Source organism: Necator americanus, chromosome X, assembly GCF_031761385.1.
Source record: "Necator americanus strain Aroian chromosome X, whole genome shotgun sequence".
Taxonomy (NCBI): domain Eukaryota; kingdom Metazoa; phylum Nematoda; class Chromadorea; order Rhabditida; family Ancylostomatidae; genus Necator; species Necator americanus.
The window spans coordinates 1,992,914-2,018,647 of NC_087376.1; the positions used below are offsets into that span (position 1 = coordinate 1,992,914).

Sequence of the window (25,734 nt, forward strand, 5' to 3'; positions counted from 1 at the left end):
TAAGGAAAGCTTCCTAATAAACATTAAAAACATTAAAGGACAGCACATGTGTGTTATTTATGCTTTAAAAGTTGTCCTAGTCAAATCCAGATACCCTGGATGACATGAAAGGTAGGAATTTTACAAATCCCAATATTTAGAATCTCATAACTCAAGTTAAGAAAACAAATCTGCTAATAGTGGACCTTTCAAAGATGTCTGTATAGACTGTCACGAAACTTATCGATTTATTTTGTAAAAGAACTACCACAAATCTTGCTGGGTAGCGTTGCTAGCAGCAATGTTTGGAAAAAATCATAGTCTCAGAATAATCAAATATTAGAAATCATAGATTTCTAACCTCCGTTTTCCGTTTTATAGATGAGCGGTATTGCTACAAATGAAAGAAAAAAGGGAAAAAGTGGAATAAAGGAAAGGAACAATGAAACAAGGATCAATATCCAGTTAATCCTGATTTGCTTAAAAATGGAAAATTTGGAAATGTTGCTGTTTTCCACTCAACACTAGCGGTTCCGCTGAAAGATTCTAGCGAAGTCGAGTTTAAAAAAATTTGGTTCAAGTCGTTGTTAAGAAATAATCTTCATTATTATGTGCAAGCGAGAATATCATACAAATAAGGAGTGTAAAATTATGAACAAAACGGGATTTTATAATTGCATTTGATCATAATAGCGATTAATTTGGGCACATTGAGTAGCATTTTCGAAATGTAATCGTGTGTTAAGTGCAGCAATAGGGCTAAGAAATCCATACTTTTCAAGGAAAAGATACACTTCTTGTTGATATTTCTGCTCAAATTTATGAAGATCTCTAGCTAAAACCATTGTTGGATGTTTCAATGGTTGACTGAATACTATGTATTCATACTCTCCACGTGAGTTCAGACCACCCATTTTCACAGGAAAATCTAAAATTTTGTTTTTATGGTGTTTTTGACGAAAAAAGACAACTTTAACACTTACAAGGACAATGATCGGAAGGATGTCCGGTCATATAGAAAACTTCACCCGGATCAGGACCTGTCATTCGACCGAAACCTGAATTTAAAGGCAATTAAATGGTTGAATGGCTAAATTTCCTTCATCTTACCCAAGGATTATCACATTCTTCTATGTCTGATCGAAGGAATCAGAACAGTTAAAATATAATTGCCGCTGTACGTGTTCAGCTGGATGAATGTGGTTGAGGCAGCGAAGAGTGAAGGTTGTGTGCATGTATAAAGCGGTAAAAATACGTGCGTTGCGACAGCGTTGCGCGTTCCCTCGGATGAACATGTTCAGTGATGAGTATGAACACCTTCCACCTTCCCCAACATTCGGCTTTTCCCTTACGTCAGAAATATTTATGGACATCTCTTCAAAAGCCATTTCGAAATTTTGGTGCTTCAAAAAGTTTTGTTCACTTACAACCCGAATAAAGAATAGCAATAGAAGAGATTAGAAATGTTTTTTTCCATATGAGGAAAAATATAGCGTGATAAAACATCATGAAGTGACCAAGAAATGAAACGATAGTCATGCACATGTATTTTTTGAGAGTTTTTCCTTTGAGTTTTAAAATATAGCTATCATTCCGCCATTAAGAAAAAGCACTAATGGTAAAATAGAGTACCTTGGATCGTAACTGTATCTCCTTTGTACGAGGAATACTGTAGTGAAGAGAATGTTGCTGTGAATTCTGTTTGAGTTAGCAGCTCAACTGCAATGGTCTAGTATTAGGAAGGTTAGCGATGAAGGTTAATTAAGTGACAATTAACGATAATAATAATAATAATAATAATAATAATAATAATAATAATAATAATAATAATAATAATAATAATAATAATAATAATAATAATAATAATAATAATAATAATAACAATAATAACAATAATAATAATAATAATAATAATAATAATAATAATAATAATAATAATAATAATAAGTAAATAGATAACACTTTGGACTAATAACAAAGTGATAATTAAGTGATTAGGTGACTTACAGTAGTGAACAGCACAATCTTCAGGATGAACGGTCTTGGTGTCGACAACCTATAACTAGATAATTTTTTTTTTTAAACCATATCACTTAGTTTGGATAGCATACCGTTACCCATCTCAAAACTACAACAATTTTGGAACGCTGGAACTAGTATTTCGTACCATTACTCTAACATTGTACGGAAACCTAGACATAATTATTGAGTTCACCAGTCGACTACGACATATCCTCAACAACTCAGACGGATCGTTTCATAAGTGGCACACATTTTCGCATCTGACTCGTTATATTCGGGATTGCATGGCGATCATCAGGAAACAACAATTCGGTGAAAACAATTCGACTTATGGTGCAATACGCCGCAATCATTTGCGTTCGATGCGACCAGTGCGTAACTATCAGAATATCCCATGAGTTTCTTTCTTTTTCTTTTTTTTTTTGATAGTTCCGTTTTTTAAATTTAACAACAAATGTAATCCAATCAATAATGTGGTCAGCAAAATGCTCAATAATCTTCGCCGATCGATCTGGCAGATTTTTGATCCTTTTGGTCGAGGACTCAAGGTGCTATGGATTAAAGTGTTGAGGATCGTGAAAAGGAACTTATGGAACAATCTGATACGTACGCCTCTCCTCAAACATTAGGACACCAAGTGAATTTGCCTCACAACACTACGAAATTATTTTTTTAATTGCGAAAACAATTTATTTTGATATAAGATGTAAAGTACGTACAGTATACCATCTGCCCATCAATTTCTCCATTTGTACATCACCCATAGAATGAAATAATTGATTGTAAACTTTTTGGGCAACTGATTCAGCATTTAATGAGTTCATTATCTGAAAAATTGGATATTTTAAGAAAAGAGGAATGGACATACATATAAATGTATTTACATAAATTATTTACACACACTATACATTTTGTATCGAAAAAATTTCACTAAAGATTAATTAGAATTTCTCATTGTTGACATTTTTAATACGCTATGACATCAACAAGTATGCTAGAAATTTCAAGGTAGAACGGAGAATTATGGAATACTACCCACACTAATCCATAGGGACAAGTCACGTATTTTGCTGAGATTGATGTGAGGTAGATCAAAACTAACGGTGCATAACTTGATCTTCAGCATTTAATAACATATAATATAATATAATATATAACATGATATAATAATATAGCAATTAAGCAGTTAATTTCTATTATTCTATGTACTTTCGTCTGTTTACATCATCATTTCGTCTTTTTTTGAGGTCATTCGACTTTTTCTAGAAACCTCATCACTTAGAATTAGGAGTTCATTGTTTTACCTTAAGCGGCCCTGCTTAGGAATGATCATTAGAGTTCCCTACAATTTTCGTCCCACATTTAAATTCAAATTCAAATCAGCAAAAAATTCGCTACCGTATATCTCCGCCTAGATATATAAGGTTCTATCCTCGTTTTGATCTTCATCAATTTTAACATGCTATCGATTATCGGAACTAGAGATAACACAGATAGGAGGGATCAGATTGTTGTCAGAAAGTTTGATCTGTCCGGAATGAAAACGTGGAAGAAGAAAGTGGAAATAAGTTTTCTACAATTTTTCACTTTTATTTTTCTATTAATGTTTCTCCTTAGTTATTCTATTAATCTTTATGGACCTGATTCCTTTAATTCTTTGATTTCGTGTATAAATGTCCCAGAAAACAAATGCAGTCACTGATATATTGTTTAAAAATAGAATTTCGGTCATTTCACTAAAATAATGTCTTTTGGAGTATCTAATTTAAATGGAAATGATAAACAACAATGATGCTAACCTTTTCTTTTAAAAATAGATTTTTTAACACTTGAAAAGATAGAACACTTATTTTTCTCAACAATTTACATTAAAGCTTCGCAACGAAGATATCTTGATAACAAAATCCTTCTAAAAAATCCAATTACTTACATCTTACTTCAATTTATTGCCATTCAATATAGGCACTAGATCTTACAACATCACAAACCTGTGCTAACTGATCCATACCAAAATCCTTCCTTGGTTTTGGTCTACATGATGCGCTATAGTTTTCGAATAACCTTAAAACTGGCACAGTCCTTCCAGGAACAGGTATTCCACCAACATAAGAGGCTGAAATGACCATAGAGAACAGGGACTTGTGAGTGATAAAATTTTTCAGAGTTTACAATAATAAAACTCTGATAATGCCGTGTTCGAAAAGGCGAATTAGCTAAATTCACCTTTTTTAGAGGGAAATATTCAACATCAAAAAGGTACTAAAAATGGAAAGGGCATTTTCTTCATCTGAGAGAAGTATCTAGATATATGAAAGGTGTTGTACGTATGTGCGGACAAAACTTGGAAGAATATAAAAAAAATGGTTCGCAAAGATTTTCAGGCTGAAATGAAAATGAAATGAAAAAATCCTTATTTGAATGAAAAAAAATGAAAGAAATGAAAATGAAATGAAAAAATCCTTATTTGGGCACCCACATCTTTATCTCATCGAATTTTTGAAGATCAAATCACAAGGGTGAAGAACAGATTGTGACCACAGAGGAAATATTTGAAGTGTTAAAAAATGAATTGTTATAAACTAACCTGTATGTACAATATTACTAAACAGCAGAAATAACAGAATATATTTTAATAGATAGTTCATAGCCTGAACAGTGCTCTAAAACGTACCATTATTCATTTTATTGACGTCAATTAGATTGTTCAAGAACCACACATGAAAACAATTACATTAGAGGTCAAGGACAAATTCACCTTTCGGATATAAAACCTCCGAGGAAAAAAGGCTACAATAAAAAGATTCCGAAATATAAAAGGTGGAAATATTTATATTGAATGTGACTGAGACGAATCCCGAAAATATATGACCCGTTGTCGTGGAATAGTCACCGCGACTGTTTGACCTTGCATGACCTAATAACCGCGAATCCGTGCCGTTGTTCATTTTGAGGACAATCACATGATTATTTTGAAGATTTCTCTTTTAGATAATAATTTTTAATTGTTTTCAGTGGAATCGTTGCTTTCTACTGATGAGAAATGTTCTAAACTTTCAAATTTTTATTAATTGAGAGCAATATTTAAAAATCTTTGAAAGAATTTCACTCAATCAATGACCCACTAATTTCGTGGTTGGTTACGAAAGTATATGAAATCCAGAAACTGATACCTATCTTCATAATCTAAATCAGAACAGCTCAACAATAGCCGGAAACAAAACTGGCTTTCACGGACAGCATGATAGGATCCAGGAACTAGCTCAAACAACAAAAAACTGTACTGGTTAATGGTTGCAAAACTAGACTTTACCTTGAATGTAAATCAAGAGATCGAATAAAAGTGATGTTTGGAGTTTATTTATTATCATGTTATTGTGTACTTTATAAGGTAGTCCAAGCGCCAACCAATCCTTGTGATCCCTCTGGGGTCGATAAATTGGCACCAGACTTGCCTGTGAGGATAAAACACTGGCTTGGTACATCGACTAGTCCCCGCAAGTCACTTTATAGCCTACGTTCGCAAGCCAGCTAATTTTGATCCAAAGGATTCTGGATTGAAATGAACGAATCCCATGCGGACTGATTAACGGTGGAAACCTTATCCTTTTTATTCTTTTGATTTGTTAATAAGGGAGAAAGTAGTAGTATTTAAGAGTACGGTAATATCTTAATAATTGTGAATAATTGCCTTTCATTCAACAACTAATATACGAATTGATTTCATGTGAATCAAAATTAGCTGGTGGTCAAACAGAAACTAATTTTTCAGGTCTAATTTTTTAGATTTTTTAGGTATTTATTTCTTTTTAGGTTATTCCAAGGCTGCTACATAAAAAAAAAACATGGTAAATCTTTTATTCAATAATAATCACGAAAAAAAAGAGAAAAACCTAAGAACTTGATCTACGATAACTGGTCTCCAAGGCATACCATACAGGAGAAGCACATTTCTCGTCTCTTTTCTTGATACTTCAGTTCACTCCGTCATTAGTGTTCAACGCCCACTCAGGGGAGAGATGCACAAAGAATTTGAGATCTAAGGGTGGTTCCTCAGGACCAGTTTTCGCATATTGCGCATGCATTGTAGCCTTTTGTAGAGCTGCCGGAATACGTTGAACGGGAAATACGTAACGTAAAGGTACAACAACTCACTATGTGACAACGATTAGCTAAAAATATTTTTCCTGAATCTTTCTGGAATATTTAAGGTTACGTCAGAATTAAGCAGCAGATAGCAAACAACTAAGAGAAGCTACATAATGACAACGAAAGAACTGGAAAAACAAAACACTGGAAAATCTCATTTCTGGACAACAAGCACTTTTGTACTTCACAAATATATAACTGGGGGGGGGGCTTAACAACTCGGAATTAGCAGAGTTGGTGGTCAAAGAAATACCCGAGTTTGAATAGTAGTACATAGTAATTCGCTAAATGGGTCCTTATTATCGCGTAGACGGATCACCAGCTGGTAGGCAGACTGAAATTGAAGTTTTGACGTTTATGTGAGTTTATTGTGAGGATTATGAAAAATATTTGGACAAATCACCATGTCGTAGTGAATCATTCGAAAGAGACGAGTGAAAAGTCGTGTAGGATCAAGTGTGAACTCAAGTACTTGTCGTCCTGGCGACAATGGACAAGAAGGATTGTCGGCGCACAATTCATAGTTACTTCTGGAAGTTTTTCCACAAATTTCTATGAGCACTTAGAACACAAAAACACTACTAGAACAGAAATTGCGAACAGCATTCCGAAGCTCGGCAGAAACATCCATCCACAACCAAAAAATCCAGTTGATCTTTTGTACAGAGAAACTTCTAATCCTAGGTTATCGTGCCTGAAATGAGTTGTCAGAAAGCGACTGGAATGAAAGGGAAGTAACTAATGGAGTAAAAATTGTATTAAAAACAGGAACCACGGAAACAACGGATGTGTTTGTCGCAAAAATTTGTAACTCGAGGTAAAGGTGCACAGGTATGTGAGAACAAAGAATAACTCCTAATCATTGGAGGTGACAAGATCAGAGAACGACTATTGAAGTGAGATCAAATAGATCTTTTTGATCTGTGTGGATGATTCACAACAGTGCTCTTTATTACTTATTTACTTCCTTTACTACTTGTACACGTCATTATATTTCATTCTGATATATTGCCTGAGTTTTTCGTGAACTGTTGATGTTGTGAACTTGTACATTAAACTATTGCGGCTCGTGCTTTAAAAAAAAAGAAAAAAAGAAAGAAAGTGAACGAGTTTCTTGCAATATATTCGCTCAATAGAAATCAATAACTCGCCCATATCTATTGTAATCAAAATGGGTGAGTGTTTACCGTAGTTAGTATCTTCATTGTGAATTGCAAATCAGAAAGGGAACAAAAACATTCTATAACTACAGTTTTTGAAGCTCGTAATGTTATTCTGCGATACTGTGTGTAAAAAAGAGGAAAATATCTTTTTTTTTAAGTCATTCGCGAGAGAAGATATGGACGGACAAATTTACCAAATTATTCCTGTTTCGCCGCCAAGATGTCTAATTACATTATCACTTACGAGGAAATAAAGTTGGCAAAAATTTTACCGCTAGAGTAATAAACCTGATTTGATTTAGATAAGACAGATTCAATTAAAATTTTAAAAATTAAAAAAAAGTAATTAAAAAAACTACCATATAAAGCCACATAAACTTGATAATTATTGTTTACGAAATAAATTTCTGCACTCCAGCAATGAGCAAGTTATTCGGCTGCTTTGAGTCTGAATTTATTAGAAACCTTGTTGTGAACTGCCTTAAACTTCCAGAACCCCTTAATACTTTTGATGTTTTATAGTATGTTTCGATTTGAATTTTTTCTTTTAATTTCTGACATTTTTTGCTTCTATAAACTACATATGTTCTATACAAGATCTGGACTACAGTGACTGCTTTAAAATGTTTTTTTAAACAGTAACGTACCTCCTTGGAGCCGCACTGGTCACATCCAAGAACACACGTAGAGGCATATCGAAATTTACCGGATATCGATCGTCACCATTCATATTAGTGATAGCTCCACCGTGTAGTGTGACAAGAGTATCTGAATGCATTGTTGAATGTATTGGCTGGAATTTCGCAATTTTCTCGGAATTCTTCTGAGCTATTGCTTCCTTGAGCCGTTTATTTGCTCTTTTGAACATTGGTCAACAAAATTTTTATGCTATGCGCTAGTTATGGTCACTATGACTTTCTTATACAAACATCGACTGGATTCACTGTAGAGCATGCGTTCACAATAAACGATGCATAAACCAGCAAAGATGTTTGTACAAGGTTTTAACTCTCGCACTCCAATGCGAAACCATGAGTTGGAACCTTAGGATTAATGAATTCCTTGCAAAACTTGTCCTCATTCAATAATTTTCACTGTAGCTTCGACAGCAAGTGAAATTGATCGACATAGTAGGAATGTTGATCAAAGTCTAGCAAAATCACGTTGACCTATAGTAAAATCAATATTCAGGAGTTTTACGAAATCAGTTACACCGAAATCAATTCTATAGAAATAAATGTTTTTGTGGCACCATTATTGGCACTTAGTTCCGAAACTGGTACTCCATCAATGAACCGATTCCTAATCGATAGATTGGAGATCGCAACCATACATACATTCTGATATCCGTGCGAATCATCCGCGAAATTGCGAACGAAAAACAAAAAAGCGCGGCCCCATAACGAATTCAAAAAATGACACTATTTTAGTGTTTTTGATAACTTAGAAAAAGTTTAAAATATCTTTGTATCAATTTTATTTTTTATTCTACTTCATCATGTTCTTCTACAATGTAAAGTTTTTTTTTCTTACCTATTGATTTATTTTGCAAGTTTATTTTGCAGTTTTTGACTACTGCCTTCAATAGCCGATTGAAAATATAAGAGAGATAAAATTGAGCAGTTCTTAGTCGAAGTGTGGAGAATTTACAATAGCATTGTACATAATCTAGTCGTTTATTTAAAAAAATTATATAACAAGTAAAATAATTTGCAAATAAATCTCTTTGTACCTTCTTTACACATGAAAAATGCAGGTTTAGTTTCTGTACCATTCGGAAGCGCTTCACACTCTGCTCCATCCACATCATGATCCATGATAGGAGCTTGTAAATATGACTGAACTTTACCTGAAAATAAGTTACGCTCATGAAAAAAAAAATAAACTAAAATTAACTAACATGAACTATGCCTTAAAATCTCTTATTAATTTCTGGAGATCTGTATCTTACCTGCATCTAAACTATCCTCAACTCTAATCTCACTTCTTTGAAATTGATCCGTATGTCGTGAACGAGGTTGATTCTGAAAACGAGGTTCGATGGGTAAAGACACGAAACTTGGTTTGTTTTTAATGTTTTTAGTCCCTTATATCAAACAAATCTCAATGGGCTATCATATTTCAACGCTCAACTGACCTGAGTATGAATCGCCTGAAAACGATTACCAGGATCAAGATAATTTGGTACGAAAGCTGTAGCTAGGGGAAAAATAAAAATTATAAGGTAAACATTCATCTGAAAATACTATTAGGAGATTGTTTAGAATGTTGCACAATTGTTGGATGAGATCTAATTGCACGAAAAAATTCGAGTTGATTTAACAAGTATGAAGAGGGAGTTCTATCCAAACGAAAGAGATCTTTCTGTGAAAATATCTTATTAAGAGATATGCATGGATTTCCAAACACTTCTTGCTGTTTTTAATTTCATTCTCAGTCGTTTTCTTCACTTAGACCAAAGTCATCGGAAAATGTGAGTTTATGATGGGCTCCTATAGAAGCTCAAATGAGACCTAGGGAGTTACAATGATTTTCTCAAGTATTTCTTTCCAGAACAGACACTGCACTCCAATTAAATTAGTTTTATGAGGAATACACCATAGTTTATGAACGTGTGAAGCAGCGCCATCTAATCTTTATCTTCTAAGTAATTTTTTATTTGTACATCAAAAACGAAATAATTAACGATGAGGTGAGAGTGGAGTAATTTTATAAGTGATCTGATATAGCTTTGGAGGGAAACGGAAGTTATGTCGATACGGAGGGTCCTCCCGGCTGGCACGAAATCTAGATCATAACGTTGTAGGAGAATAAATGGACGAAAAGGGCACATTCATCTAACAGACAGAGATTTTCTGGTAGGAAAACGTAGTTAGTGACATCATAATTTTGTTAGGACCCGGGGACAACGTCCAGACCTCTCGTCTTAAAAGTTACATCCGTTCCACTCTTTATCCTCTTTATTCCACTACGCATCGTTTCCTTCTTCCTAATTTCCCCGATACTTCTCGATGTTTAGTCACTAAGTTCCGGAGACCCTCGGAGTGTTTCTATTCTTCCTGCTTAGTCAATTGCTTCTATTGAGCGGATGTCGTCCAGGAAGGTGTGGCGATCGATTGTAGTAGATCGAATGTGTTCGTTATCGAAAAAATATCCACTGCAAACGTGCTAAGTAAAGAGAAGACTTCCTATGAATTCATTAGAAGAGTCGAACAGTGTAAACATCAAGTCAAATCCAACCAGAAACATCTTAAAGTTCATGAAGTTTTCCCTGACATTAACGATATCATTTATGGCCCCTCTATTCACGAAATTTCTCAGAAACCAACAACTTTTTCATTGATTTTTTACCAATCAAATAAAAGGAAATTTTGTAGAGTTTTTCTTTTATGTTACTTTAGCCAAAAAAATGTAAGGAGATAAGTGAAGAGAGCTTTTTGTACATCCTCACTGAAAGTTTGAGAAATAACTGCAAAGAGGTAGGAGGTTCACTCCAAGACCTCTTTGATAGAGCCTTTTCTGATATATCATCTTTCAAAAACACATAATTTAACAAAGCATCAAATGTTTCTTAGCTTGACCCTAATCTCTCTAAACATTTAGTTTTTTTTTTTTCTGCTCGAACGCTGAAGAATATAAAGACGTAAAATTATGAATTTTTTCCCTGTAGTTCTAGGTAACTTCACAAGAGACATCCGATAATGTTCGAATATAGTATTTGATTCGAAAGGGACGATTGACGCAATTGATAATTTCGTACGAAAAAAACGCGTTTAAATTCGTTCCAATAATAACTGTTGGTATTTCTGACATAGTTGCAAGATAAGTTAAAAGTCTACATTCTAATACAAATATTTAAATTATAAGAGTCAATTAAATCTGAGAAGAAATTAAACAAATGAATACGAGTAAGTGATTGAGTTGAATGCAGCGTAGTGGCAGCAAATCCCAAAAAATTGTCCCAAACAGAATTGTGCGGGGTGAAAAAAAAAATCCTGGGTGAAACTGGCGAATATGGAAGAGCGCCGATCGGCTTTTATACGCCGAACGACGGTGTTTGAACGCGACCTCAACAATTCCTCACTAGCACTCATACCTCTCACGACGGCGTCCCTCTGAAGACACTCATCGCTCACTGCACTATCAATAGATAAATTACACTAACGTCTCTTATTAGTGATATTTGCTTTAGAAATACGCAATTACGTGGTAATGTGTATAAAAATATGTAACTCATTGGGAATCTAGGAAACAGGTATTTTTGCAGTAGGTTGGGCATAATGTATTCATAAATAGGTAATCTTCATAAGATATCGTTAATATGCTTTTAATTTATAGAATTTTGATGGCACAATTAAGTTAGGATACCGTGAAACCTCACAATAGATATTCAGAATGTGAAAAAAGTCCATACCTAACAAAAACCGCAATGAAAAACATTGGAAAAGACTTCAGTGTGGACCTTCTCAAAACTTTTTCATGATGCTCCACATCAGCTCCAAAAAATGGCAGAATAAATCAGATAGAATAAAAATAAAGAAATTAGAAAGGATCGAATGATGAAACAAAAAGGTCTAAGAAAAAGCACAGAAAATGAATTCATCTATAATATTTGTTAGATTTGCGTTTGAAGAAAAACATTGAAAGAGACGGAACTTTGAAAGTGCTCCATCGATTGGTGCAATCGACAATCTTTTATGATCTACAAATCTTCAATGACTTTTTTAATAGCAAAGAGAAGACAAATTGCTTTGTGTAGAGTTCTTTATGACTTGAAAAAAACAAAATAACTCGACTAATCGATATAGCCTTAAGGAAAACATGGATAAATACACAACCTACTTTCGGTATTTTTCACAAATGGAAACACTACTTCACAATACGAAGAGTTTGACCTACGTAATCTTGTATGTCGATGTAGCCACTTGAAAATCCAACAAAATCGAAATCCTAAAATAAGCGAGGGCAAACTATCCTGAGAAGCTGCAATAGGAGATCGTTGACATTTTTTGATGGAAAAAGAAGACTCTTCAAGTCTTGGAGGAAAAAGAAAACAAGAATCTTTTTTCTTCTTTCCCTTTAATTCATTTCCTAGGAATGAAAAATAGAATCCAAAATTAGTCAGAATTCTCCGGTATGATCTTAAAAGCGAACGACATTTTATCATGACTACCATAACCTTAGGATCTATTGCTAGTATTTGATCTACACCAATTTTCCGATAAGTCATTTGTTGATCATACAATTTTGATGTTCCAAATGCTCCAGTGATAAAGTTCTTCCTATGTTCTCTATTAAAAATCTCATTCTGGATTTATACGTCGGTTCTTTTCAATATTCACAACGTCCTGGTTCCTACTAAAGATGGTTATTCCTAATTACTCTTTTCCAGTGCAAGAATTCCTAGAGGAATTTTTTCGATGGATAAAAGGTATGCACTGATTCATGTCGTGTTCATGTAAACATCGGGAAGTGGAAGAAAAAATGTGGAACCGTGGGTCGTGTCACATAAAAAAAAGCTCTTTACGACAATCTTTGAAAAACTTTCCCAATATCGTTGCACGGTCGTTGTAGGTATGTATTCAGTTGTAATAGTCCATTAAACAATTGAACTTGATCCCTGGATTTTTCCTCAAGTGTTTCGCATCAACATATCCCGCAACATGATCCACGATAATATTGTGAAATTGGTGAAGCTTTCACAGAAGCTAAGGGACCACTTCATATCAATTCACAACGTGGTGATGCACAAAAGAATCGGACACCTCACAAAGAGACCAAGTCGTTCGACGTCGAGTGCGAATCCACAGCTCGCGCCTTCTCAACGATTCGCAAACAATCGCGTACGAATAACGCGAAATTATTCGGACACAATTAAACGCTGAGTTTAATACTGATCGGGGAATCCTAATCGATAAACTGACACAGTATTTCAAGAAGAGGGAACACCTTAAAGAGATCTGATAGAATATTTCATTATATATTAACATTACTTATTATTAATATTGTTTTCGCAAAACTTATATCATCAAGCATACTTTATTAGATTACTAGTACTTTACTGCATTATTTTACTGGACTGGACTTGGAAATTCTGATGCACGAACACCCTTGAGGCATATATGATCAGTTATGAAAAGTCGAGTAATCGATTCGCGGCGATTCCAGGCATTCATATTTCAGCTGAATAGTCCATCATTCTACTACTTCATTATGAAAGAAAAAATATTATGAAGGATAACACTTAAAGGTAGTGCTGTCAACAGTATTTTCCATGTTACTAAAGTACTTTTTTTAAAATGAAAGTCTTGCATAAATCAAAAATCACCTTGCTCTTCTCTTTCAAAAGATCTCCTTTAGCAAGAGTTCATCGTTTCGACTGGAAACATACATCAATACGATGATGTCAATCAAAGGATGAAGGGTAAAATGCTGGTGTTATCCAGTCGGTTTGGGACGCGCAGGCTTATCCCACTTAAAGACATCACCCCACGAATCTGGGGTAGTAAGGGTTTCAGGTGGGTTATACGAATGCGGAGTCGTAGATTATGGAGAGAAGGGTGATTGCGTCTATTTCTTCTTAGTTACCGTAAAAAAAAACGGCTCGAAAGATACTACTTCGAGCGTTCCGGCGTGCTATTTCCTACAATAAGTTCGATTAGAGCGCACCAGCCTTCTGCACGCGCCGCATCTTCCACTCCGTTTTCTACGGCAATTAGGAAGTAATGAACGGAATCACCCTCCTCTCCATAATCTACGACCCCGTATACGAATGCTCCACCTGAAATCCGCACCACCCGAGATTCGTGGAGTGATGCCTTTAAATTCAAAACAGTTACCAACTTATCGACATCGGAGGGATGGGAAGGCTCTATGTTGTGTTGTTATGTTGGCTCTACGACGTTTCTGAAGCATCGAATGAGCTATCGCACAGGAATCACTTACCTTTGCGCTCTTCCCATCCCATGCTAATCAAGTCAACCAATTAAATAAAGCTTTTATTAATGAATCGAGAAAAAAAGAAAAGAAAACTAATAAACGAGGTTAAAGTTCTATGGACAAAAGCAAGGAAAATTTGAAAAAACAAGTAAAGAAAAACCATAACGGAGAATTATTATGGAGACATTTTAACGAAAAATGAGGATTCCTGGATCAATCTACTTAGAACATCCCGCTTAGTCATAATTGAAACAACGCCTTTTTCGAGGACTAACAATGCCTATTAACAGTAAATGAATGATCACAACAGACGTTCTTCACACTGAAGATTCGTCAAATACCGCAGAAGGGACCTCGTGTAAAAAGAACTCATAATTACTACCAGAAGATTCAAAATGATAACTTCAGATTTCTCGGAAAAAAAAATGTCCGTAAAAAAGTGTTCGTAAAAAAAAGATGATGACATAAGATTGCACACAATAAGGAAAGCTCATAATGCATTCAAAGGATTATGACAATGGCGCATAGTTGGTATGACAAAACTTCATTATTATGGACTAAATTATGCAGGATTAATTATTACTTCAAATGAGAAAGAAGAAGAAAGAGAAAGCATGGTTTAAATTGTAGCAGTCATTGCGTGTCACCAATGGCATAAGTAGATACATTTCCAAACAAGTTAAAAAAGTAGAAGAATTCAAGAATAATAGGTCACTTTGAAGACAAATAGTTCTCTTCCGCCATCTAAACCGATAAAATTAGATTGATAACTAACTGCATCCAACGAGAAACTACTTCACTCACCTTGTGGAGGAGTTCAGCATTTTCCTTCCCCGTTTCCTCAACTAAACTTTTGAGGATACCATCTCGCTTTTGAAGCAGCTCGTAAGCTGGACCAAATTCTGCTACCTCACCATCTTTTAGGACCTAACCAATAAACATAGCAACAGTTAAACAATAAATTTAAAAGAAAAAACAAAACAAAACAACTTAACAACAAATCACACTTACAAGAACTCGACTGGAATCCATGATTGTATTTAAGCGATGGGCTATCGTCAATACGGTTGACTGTGAGAAACTCTCGCGGATAGTTCGTTGGATCAAAGCATCAGTACTAAACAGTAAGGCAAACCACATTCGTGAAATAAAATCAAAATTTTAAGAACTCACCGAGGGTCGACATTTGCAGTAGCCTCATCGATGACTAGTATTCGTGAGTTGCGCAATAATGCTCTGGCAAGACAGACGAGTTGACGTTGACCAACCTATAGAAAAAAATCCACACGATGAAGACAGATAAAAAACTACTTTGAGTAGAATAATACGAACATATCTGAGTTGTAGACGGCTCTAGCGGCCACATTTTTGACTCACTGCATACGGTAATATCGTATTATTCACCACGATATCTCAACTTATACAAAAGCGCTGATTTTTATGGATGCGGGTATTTTAGTACCGAAGTGAGGCAAAAGAAAGTGAAGATGTCCATCGAATTTGCCATGTCACCTTGCTACGACTAAATTCTTCTACACCTATGAGTCTCAAGGTGGCAAAATAATAGCACAGTAATATACTTAGCCACCTACCAGTTTGCTCTGAACGAATACATTCTTAGTACACTAAAGTCACTTGCAGAAAACCTCAGTTTACTTACCGAGAAGTTCACTCCTCCTTCGTGCATTCCTGTCTCTAAACCTCCGGCTAGTTCCATAACTACTGGTTTCAATTCGACCTGCATTATAACCATAGTGTTCTTAATTATTTGGAATTACAGCAAAAATACACCAAACCTGATCAATAACACGCCAAATCTCCTCATCACTATACATATTGAATGGGTCAAGATTTCTTCGCAAGCTTCCAATGAAAAGAACAGGCTCCTTAGAAGCTTGACATTGTTATCAAGGCAATCCTCACAAGAGCGAGTTAGATGTAAAAAAAACCTGCGGAATGATGGCAATTCCTCGACGAAGTACTTTAAGCGGTAATGTTTCAGTATTTATGCCATCAATCACTACGGTTCCGGAAGAGGGCGGTGTAAGGCGGAACAGAGCACGTAGCAGAGATGATTTTCCAGCACCAGTGCGTCCAACAATACCAATCTGGAAGAAGAAGTCTAATTTCCCTTAAAAAAATCTATTTATTCAAAATGGACGTTGACGAAACTACCTTCTCCCTTGGCTTTATGTCAAGAGAGACATTCTTTAATACATACTCTCCACCTTCATCATATTTCATGTACATATTGCTGATCTGAAAGATATATGTTAACAAGCCCTTTCCCTAGGTATCAAGGATCTGATTTCTGATAGAGACATACTGTTATATGGCCTTCGGTTGGCCATGTTTTCGGTGCCTCCAAAGCGCCGACCTCATTATGCTCGGATTCCAATTCAGTATACTGAACGATGCGTTCAACGGAAACCATCTGGAAATAGAGGAATATAACGACACAAATGACGAGGTTGTTCGATGATCCTACTCCGTTCTGTAGTTCAGCTGACTGTCGCATGATCCATGAGAAGAAACCAGTCAGCTGTACAGCATAGACTAACATCAAAGCTACTTCTCCAGAAGTCATAGTCGCTGAAATCAAAGAAATACGTAGTTTAAGCTCTAATACAATAATGAACCAAGTTATCTACGTCGAGATGTACAGCATGTTGCAACGTGACAAAATTCTGCTTAATTTTCGATTATCCACAATTAACATTTCAGAGAGATGACATATATAACGCTATTCACAGATCTCAGAGAATTAAGATTAGATTGAATTGTTTATTAAGTAGCGAAAGTCCCCGAATGAATACGCGCAAGGGGCCAAGCATCGAAAGATGATGAGATATTTTTATTTGAAAAATTCCAATTATAAGGAAAACTGCAGAGTATAAACTAATTAAAATCGTATATTCAGAAACAGTAGTACCCGAAAAAAAATACCTGGTGAAATAACACTAAAGAAAGCCACTACAGATACGAACAATGCTACCAGCCAATCAATGCAAGCCGCAAACCAACGAGAAGTGGTAAGCGTAAGCCCAAAGGCAGCAGTATTTATATTCTAGAAATTGAGAGTTGTAGAAGTAAAGGAGACAGAGTACAAAAGCATCAGGTAGCACTAACTTGAGCTCGATGATACTCATGCAGAACTTCTTTTTGTTTACCGAAAGCCCTCACAGTGAAAAGGCCATTCATGAAAGCCGAAATGTGAGAGTACAGTGGACTACGTGCTGGAAAGAAGCGAACGATTACATAGTTATAAACATTCTCACTTTTAGAAACAACGACTAACTAGTTGCCTCCAGTCGCTTCACGTCGCGAGAAGATGCCAGATAAACAAGACGCAACATGAAGAAAAGAATAAGTAGTGGAAGAGTTGGAAGAAAAACTATCGGATTGAGCAAAAGGATCACAAAGACAATCCCAAAGAAATTTAATGCACCCTGCAAAAAACATGATCTCTTGTTTAATCCTCGAGAAGTTGCCACTACCAAAAATAATATCTCAAACGAAGAACTTGCCATTAGAAATTCGAAGAAAACGAATGACAACTGATCATCCATTGTTCCGACATCTTTAGAGAATCGATTAAGAATACGACCTAAAGAAAATCCATACAGTTACACCAAAACACTGAACAAGAAACCAGCTACCTATTGGATTCTTATCGAAAAATGAGATCTTAGTATTAACAACAGCGCTAAACATTTTCTGGTGGAGTGCTATGGAAGCAAGTATTTGAGAGAATCGGAACCATACACATCTGAAACAAATACTATTAAGTTTATCTGTGTATGCACATATACATATTCTGGTACGAGTGTGCCAAAAATATTAAATAAAAATTTTTGAGGAAACTGTGGACTAAATAATCACCTCACAACAGAGCCAACAATTAGGATTAAAGTAAGCACGGTGTATGAATACATATAGTCGGACAGATCGACATACCACACCCATCCAAAGAATGCATAACGATCTTCAGTAACTGTAGTATTACTGAGCCGTGCCGCGGTCGCTTTTTCAGCTGCATTAGTCCTAAAGTTGCGAAAAAATTGAGCAACATCGAGCTTTCATTTAGGCAATAAACTCAAAGCACTTACCACTTGTTCAGCCACCAATCCGTAAGGTTAAACAACAGCTGTACACTGAAGACCACGAAAAGAAGAGGTGGGATAACAAGTGGATTGGAACACATCGTTTGCACGTAAACACCATAAATTCGCCAAGAGACGGCTCCTAAGATGTTTGAAAAGAATACACAGTATCATTTTTTATGTTCTTTTGACAAATTCCAGGTATGAACACAACTACTGAAAAAACTGGGTAAAAATTAGAAGAAAAAGAACAAGGCAGTTCTAAAAGGAAAAATAACGTAGGAAATAGACAGAGAGACGAGGAAAATTTCTATGCACCTTCTGTAAATCTACCACAAGCTCAAGCCTCAAATATATGCGCGATTAGCAATGAAAACAAATGTACGTTACCAGAGAATTAAAAAAAAAAGATGTAGAAGAAATACTCACCAGCCACCTTGTCCTCTTCTACAACCTCAGGAACATAGTCAGTCTTTTCCTTCAATTCATGTTCATCTTTTTCACTAACATAACTTGGGGTTCGCTCGACGCTACCATGATCTGAAAACCACTAGTACGTTCTTTGAATAACCAACGTTATTTAGGAATAGCACCTGTTTCGGGTTCTTCAGACGCCCTTGAAAGCGTACGACGAGGACTATTCACAGAACCAGGACGATCACAGGAATTTTGTCGACTGTATGAGTTCTCGGTTTCCTAGAGCGTTGAAAAAATATATATGCGGGCAAAGAAGACGTTAAACTCGATCTCATTTTCAAAAGCAAAATAGGTTGATTAACCTCGATATGTTGAAAACACGTCACCTACATTTCCACTCATTTTAGAATTCGAAACCCATATGGATAAATAAAACTAGACATGATTGCTATATGGGCACATGACCCCAGCTACCGACACTATATTCTCATGTCATTCTCATAATCAAACTCAGGTAAAAGAGTTGAAGAACATCCACTGCAGCTTACCTGAATAAGAGCAGCAAACTGTTCCGCATGGTTTTCTTTCAATTCTGAAAGACTTCCTTTTGCAACTACCTGAAAACACGGTAAAAAAAAAATGATGTAGGTACATTCGTAATAGAACAAGTTACCTCGCCATTCTTCATCAGAAGAACTTCGGATGCGCGATGTAGGAACTGAATTTGATGCGTGACGAGAACTACGACTTTGTTTCGCAAATAACCACAAATACATCTGAATGGTCTTGTTTTGTTGATAAAATAAAATAAATTACTTTTAAAAAGTTACTTCTCAAACAAGTAGCGTCCAACAGATGCATCAACAGCTGAGAGGGGGTCGTCAAGTAGGAAAATATCTGCGTCTGAGTAGATAGCTCGAGCAAGTGAGACACGTGCCTTTTGGCCACCTGCAACACAAAAAAGAACTTGACTGACTTAGGAGTCCACGGGCATGTCTTCAAATTGGTTTTATCGATAATCTCAAGCGAAAAAAGGTTTGAAGGCAGAAACGGCAGAAACAAACAAAACTACAAAACGCTGAACCTTGCTGAGAGCTGTCCATGACGAAGTTCTACAGCAATTCCCAAGCGAATATAGTAATAAGTAATGTAGACACACCTGATAGCGAAGTGCCACGGTCACCAACAAGCACAGCGTCACCACGAGGAAACTGAGCTATGTCATTATTTAAGGCAGATATTTCCAACGCTTTTCTGTACTTCTCCTGAAAAATCTTCGCTTACTTCTTTGAAAATGGAAGACTTAACCATAATTCTCAAAAGGCGAAACCTGGTCGAATTCATAGTCAAATAGAATGTTGTCACGAATTGTCCCACTGAAGATCCACGCATCTTGACTACAATAGGCGATTTTTCCACTTATGGATAGCTTGCCGGAAACATAGCGAGCTTCGCAGAGTAATGACGATAGCAAAGACGACTGAAACAGAACGGATGAGATTATAATATTCCGTAAATCCTACAGTGTGTTCATACCTTGCCTGCTCCGACAGGCCCAATAACTGCAACAAGATCTCCAGGTTTCGCTTCAAAGCTGAGATTTCTGACAGCAAACACATCCTCTCCTTCATCCTCAAATATTTGATCATTACATTTAAAAATGGAGCTAACAAAGTATAAACTACAATATGTTCATGCGACTTAGCCACTTTAAAAACAACTGAGTATGGAACAGACGATTGAACAAGTTTCAGTTAAGTTGTGAAAAATGTAACTTGCCTCAACAGTTTGCCAAGAAGTGGTAAGTGATTGGGCAACAATCTCGCCACCATCTAACGACTTCTTTTCAATTGGTTTATTATCAATGTTATCTACATTGTTGGTATCACGCTTGAGTAGAACCTAAAATATTATTCCATTTTTCACATTCGAAATGCAAGAAGAATGCCGTAAGAAGAATGTTCCAGTTGCTAGCTTTCGCTTACATAGCATAAAAGTGTTAAAACCCAGGCATTTTGGTGGGTGTCGAGAATCGATTCACAAAGGTTCTACATGGAGAAACATTTTTGGATCGATTCTTCTTATACAACGCTACAAGAAATATCCTAACATATGGAGGAATATACAGTAGGTACAAGGTACGGTAAAAGGAACGGTGTGAAGCAAAATCATGTGACTACGCTCGAAACACCATGTAACTGAAATTTACACTCATTCTAACAATAATTCGTTCAAGATACAAAACTGGAACAATGAAAGAAATCATAATACCGTAAGCAAAACAAAACAAATCAAAGAACACTTGAAAAATTTCATGAGGGAAACAATAAAGGGGCTTATACTCCCAATTATTTCCTTCTCAATTCTCAATGTTAATGATGCAATGAGAGATCCTGAGTGATGCACAAAAACCTTTGCTTGATTGTAGGCTTTGTTATCGTTAATCTTTGTTTGATTCAGGATGTTACAAAACCAATCACTGCGTACATCTGAGCAGATGTTCCGGAGCGAGAACAACGATGCTCTAGTTTACCACCGCTACATTGCTATAGTAATTACTATTATCCAGAAAAAAAAACATACTTCATTTTCACCCGTCTCAAGATTTGGAACGAACTGAGCAGATCCGTCTTTTATGTACGTCAAAGCCTCATGTACATATGATGAGAACTCTTCCAGTTCCAGAAATGCCTAGATAAAAGAACAATATTACCACGTGTAGTACAAATATTACGGAAATATGAAGGTGTCTATACCTGAACACGACGAACAGATACTCGTACTTCGAAAAAGAACTGCAGAGAAAATGGAAGGAACAAAGTCACAGGAAGACGACATGCATTGTAAAGTGCGGTCTAAAAAAAAGTCACATACTGTAGATTTTCTGGCAGCAGAATTGTGCGAATACTTCATAGAAAACATCTCACAGCAACAAAGATCCTCTCGGCGCTGAGATCGTTACCCGTCAGGATGAAACACAACACAGCAAAAAGCACGATTAGTTTCCCGGAAGACCAAAACAGGCCCATAACGAGCGATTGAAAGACGGCATTCGCCCGAACTTTACTCATTTCACGCCCGAAATAGCAGGAATTAAAGCTCGTCTCAACAATAGAAAGTAAGATAAAAGAAGAAATGAAAACTAATGGATTTCACCTGCGCAAATCAGCCACCACCTCAGAAAACGCTCCTTCCCAAGCATACATTTTGATCACACGAATACCATTTAAGATTTCGTTCATGACACTTATTCTCTTATCCGTGCGAACAGCGATTTCTCTTCTGAAGATTTCAAAAAGCAATTCCTCTAAGGACCTAGCAGTAACGCAGAAAAAGTAGTTTTAAAAGTGTATTCGATACGCATTCCTAACAAAAAAAAAACTGTGAAGAAATACGTCTGGCTAAACAACAGAAACCTCATGATAACATTTACTCACCTGCAACGTCCCATTTGTCTACTAAAGTATCCTTGAATAGGAATCAGCACAACCAATGCTCCGAATCCTGGAAAACTGGGATGATGTTGCGAATAACTTCGGAAGAATATAGAAAGGAAGAGTGACTAACCGGCAAATGAAGAAGGTCCTATTTCTTGCCATAAGTAATAACTGTAGGCGACAAGCATCAACGGAGAAACCCACATGTAGTGAAGGAATATAAAACCCTATTAGAAATAATATCCATAAAAAAGAAACGAAAATAACAGGTAATGATATATCTCACCATGTCAAATTTGTTAATATCAGTTGATAGTAGATTTACCAAGTGTCCAACAGTGGTCTTGTGAAGAGCCGTACTTGAGAGAAGTATACCCTAAAGAAAGAAAACGGTTGGATCGTGCATTAATGGAATCTTCCGGATTGTTAGGGACGACCTATGTTGTTTTCTAAGTGTCCATAGAAATAAATATATAATATAGTAAAGGAAAATGCAAGGTAGTAAAGGAAAGCTGGTTTAATCCGGTGACATATTCCGTTGAATAAGGGAAATTTGAAAGGACAAAAAAAAATTAGAAAAACAAACAGAAATCTCAAAAAAAAAAGTAAAACAACCCGGTAGTTGTTTTAGGTGATTTCGCGCATAAACACGCGTTATCGTAACTGTGCAAACAACGTTATCTCATAAAGTGTTTCCGGAGAGATGAACTAATAGTGGCATTGTTATATAATAAGCCAATAACATTGAACTTTTGAATCTTCTCTAGAGATGAACCGGTACACACCTTGTTAACGAGCATTCCACTAGCAGCAATCTTCAACTTAAGTCCGACTTTCTGAAGTCCATAGAAATAAGGGTGATGAATGAGGGCGAACAACGCGGCAGTCATAGCGACACCTCCAGCAGCTGAAATCGTTCATCTTTAGCAGATTTTACTCACATCAGAGAGTGTTTACTTACCTACGTACGCCTCTGTGTCTGTCAAAGGAGCATCATAACGAAAGTATCGAATTAGACGTCCCATAAATAGCGGCTGACAGAGTTTGATGGATTCCTAAACGACCTTTACTAAGATGAGTTGAATTGAAGAGGACCAACTTGTTTTATTGAGGAAACAAAGCTCCTGAAATAAGCATTGAGTAAAAAGAAAATTAGTCATTTGTTGAATCATACAGCATAATAGCTTTAATTTCACCCAAATATTGGAGGAAAAAGAAATAGTCATCACAGAATAAGTAGAACTGCTGATTATGTGACCAAGGAACTCCTCTTCAACTCTATTCGAAAGTTTTTAAACGATTTTGCAGGACACAGTGTCCGAAAGCAAACAGACAGAACATTTATAGACCACGTGTGGAAAGAACTGAGAAAAGCGTGTTTGCCACATACAGTATCAGTCGGATTTAAATTTCCAGAAGCATTAACATTAAAATTTTTTAAGAGATACACTACACACCATCATATGGATCCATTACGTGGACTCAAGAAATTAGCAGAGTCCTCTGAATGTGAAGAAATCAACAATTTCTTATTTGCGCACACATATCAATATATCAAAATAATCAAAAAAATTCATTGATATGTGTACAGTACCCAAAGCAAAGGAGAGACAATTTGTCAAATAGAAAAACCTACTCCATGCCAAACAGAGTACACAGCGGTTTGCAAAGATTCTTTTTCGAAGTCATGTTCACTCTTAAGTTTACCAGAAGAATATTTACCTCTACAAACAGTAGAATACCAAACTGTGCGATCTCCTTCCAGTATGTTCTTCGGATAGCATTCATCAAACTTGGCGCTCGACCAGCTTTTGCAGCTATCCCTTGTTCCAATTCCCAAGCGCTAAATGAAGGAAGATTTGAGACATGTCCGAAGAGTTAACACATAAATGCCTCAAGTAATAAAATCGATTGTAATCCTATGAAGATATTGATCCAAGCAATTTTCAGAGAGTGAAGGTATGGCCACCAACAAAAAACATAAAAATTGGAAGACTTATGTGAAGGCAACGGTCTTATCTGTTTGTGCAGAACTTCTCTAAAGTTCAGTTTCTGTTTCACCAGTTTTATATACTGACCGTGAAAGTTCCCTCGTGGCTGCTTCGGATTCATGTTCAGGAAGAGGTTCATACATGTCTTCTACCTCAAGGGTTTTTCGACATCCTTTGTAGAACAGTCCAGTCATAAAACTGAAATGAGCGAGAGGGCATAGTAACAGCAGTGAAAGTAGAATTCTAAACTTACATGAAGGTGATCCTAGAGAATATATTGGCAGTAGCTTCAGGATTTGGAGCGAGTGAACTGTCAGAACACTTCTCAGGTTTATCCAAAAGTGGCTGACCAGGCTCACCACCATTACTGAGGTGAGGCTTACCCATGTCTTTGCCCTAGAGAATGGAAAATCAAGAAGCATAAATGGCTAACCGAAAGAAATGGATCATTCACATATGAGAAAACAGACGGATATAACCAAAAATAGATGGACCTTCAAAACTAGAAAAGATAAGAAAGAACGTTCTTCACAAAAGCACACCACACAGTAGAAGAATGGAGGGATACGGAGAGACAATTTATTACGCTCACGGATACTTCCAACACAATAACCGAAACATTTTGAAGGCGGCGGGATGCGTTGACCTGCATTCCGCCTTAGTATTACGCAATCTTGCAGACTCATTTGAAATGGCTGTTGGTTCGGCGAGGAATCGACCGAGAGTGGAATGAGTCAAAAGTCACAAGTTGTGTTTGCACAATCAAACATCAATCGCGCAAAGATCTGTGACAAATTCCCGTGCACTTTGTGTCCATAAGTTAAAGCATCTTTCGTGTGTTACCCTCATCTACCCGTTCCATATTTCCTTTGCGATGTTGACCTTGAGTAATTTTATTGCATTTGTGTGGAATAAAAAGAGGTATTCCATCTACACGAACCACCATAACTTTTCAATAGATACAAAGCTGTCTTATGGAAGAATTTCACTGAACAGTTCTAGCAGCTGAGATTTCAAGATGAGCATTTGTCAGCCGTCTTGTCTTCGGTGACTAGTCACGAAATAATATTATTATCTGTCAAAATAATATCTTATCACTTTGACAGATAGAATTAACAGACCTTTATCGCAATCTAATTCCATATAGATCTTTTTGAAAAAAATTTAATCATGATGAAATATCACGAAAAGCGGTTCCGAACAAAGAGCAGCCGTTTTTAAACGTTAAAAGGTGCTAGGGGGCGTGTCATTGCAGCGCCTGGATGGCTATGAGGGCGAGAACACAGGAACGGCTGTTGTCCCGTAACGCACGCTTCCATGGTGGGATCCGTTCGAAACAGCAATCATGCATAAACAGGTCAATCATAGCGTTCTTTTAACATTTAGTTCCCTTTTGTAATAGGTGCACCTGTCCTCAGATTACGATCGCACGAAGCGTTCACAAAGTGAGGTCGTGCGTACTTAACAACAACATCCTCACTTTACTTCTATATACCAGTGATCCGAGGAATTTTGAGGAGTGGAAGTGGGTAGTTAG

The 25,734-nt window shown here is 36.3% G+C and overlaps 1 protein-coding gene across 5 annotated transcripts; it reads right to left on the reverse strand.

The window, feature by feature from the left end:
* Window positions 1-647: 647 nt before the first annotated feature.
* RB195_021245 (uncharacterized protein) lies at window positions 648-24,849 on the reverse strand (the record flags this gene model as incomplete). 5 transcript variants are annotated; one of them, XM_064207883.1, is made up of 44 exons in its annotated part: window positions 6,389-6,481; window positions 6,551-6,677; window positions 6,749-6,841; window positions 7,958-8,078; window positions 9,043-9,159; window positions 9,262-9,334; window positions 9,448-9,546; window positions 15,054-15,176; window positions 15,261-15,366; window positions 15,423-15,517; window positions 15,910-15,987; window positions 16,046-16,135; window positions 16,199-16,357; window positions 16,425-16,508; window positions 16,576-16,683; window positions 16,738-16,841; window positions 17,196-17,316; window positions 17,379-17,485; window positions 17,548-17,698; window positions 17,747-17,856; window positions 17,909-18,018; window positions 18,132-18,293; window positions 18,359-18,494; window positions 18,782-18,892; window positions 18,946-19,048; window positions 19,318-19,386; window positions 19,443-19,545; window positions 19,600-19,717; window positions 19,929-20,034; window positions 20,100-20,249; window positions 20,306-20,401; window positions 20,507-20,671; window positions 21,353-21,460; window positions 21,526-21,624; window positions 21,946-22,051; window positions 22,207-22,273; window positions 22,337-22,433; window positions 22,493-22,582; window positions 22,992-23,113; window positions 23,168-23,261; window positions 23,929-24,049; window positions 24,285-24,395; window positions 24,451-24,593; window positions 24,790-24,849. In XM_064207883.1, the coding sequence occupies 44 exons, from the start codon at window positions 24,847-24,849 to the stop codon at window positions 6,389-6,391; spliced, it is 4,806 nt and encodes a 1,601-aa protein (XP_064063765.1). The 5 variants fall into 5 exon arrangements, with proteins under 5 accessions (XP_064063763.1, XP_064063764.1, XP_064063765.1 ...); XM_013451706.2 differs by lacking the exons at window positions 6,389-6,481; window positions 6,551-6,677; window positions 6,749-6,841; ... (12 more) ...; window positions 24,451-24,593; window positions 24,790-24,849 and adding exons at window positions 14,961-14,993; window positions 21,697-21,798 and having other exon boundaries at window positions 17,777-17,856; window positions 20,549-20,671; XM_064207884.1 differs by lacking the exons at window positions 15,054-15,176; window positions 15,261-15,366; window positions 15,423-15,517; ... (32 more) ...; window positions 24,451-24,593; window positions 24,790-24,849 and adding exons at window positions 648-907; window positions 963-1,037; window positions 1,612-1,698; ... (2 more) ...; window positions 3,990-4,114; window positions 4,586-4,661 and having other exon boundaries at window positions 6,401-6,481.
* Between the last annotated feature and the right edge of the window lie 885 nt (window positions 24,850-25,734).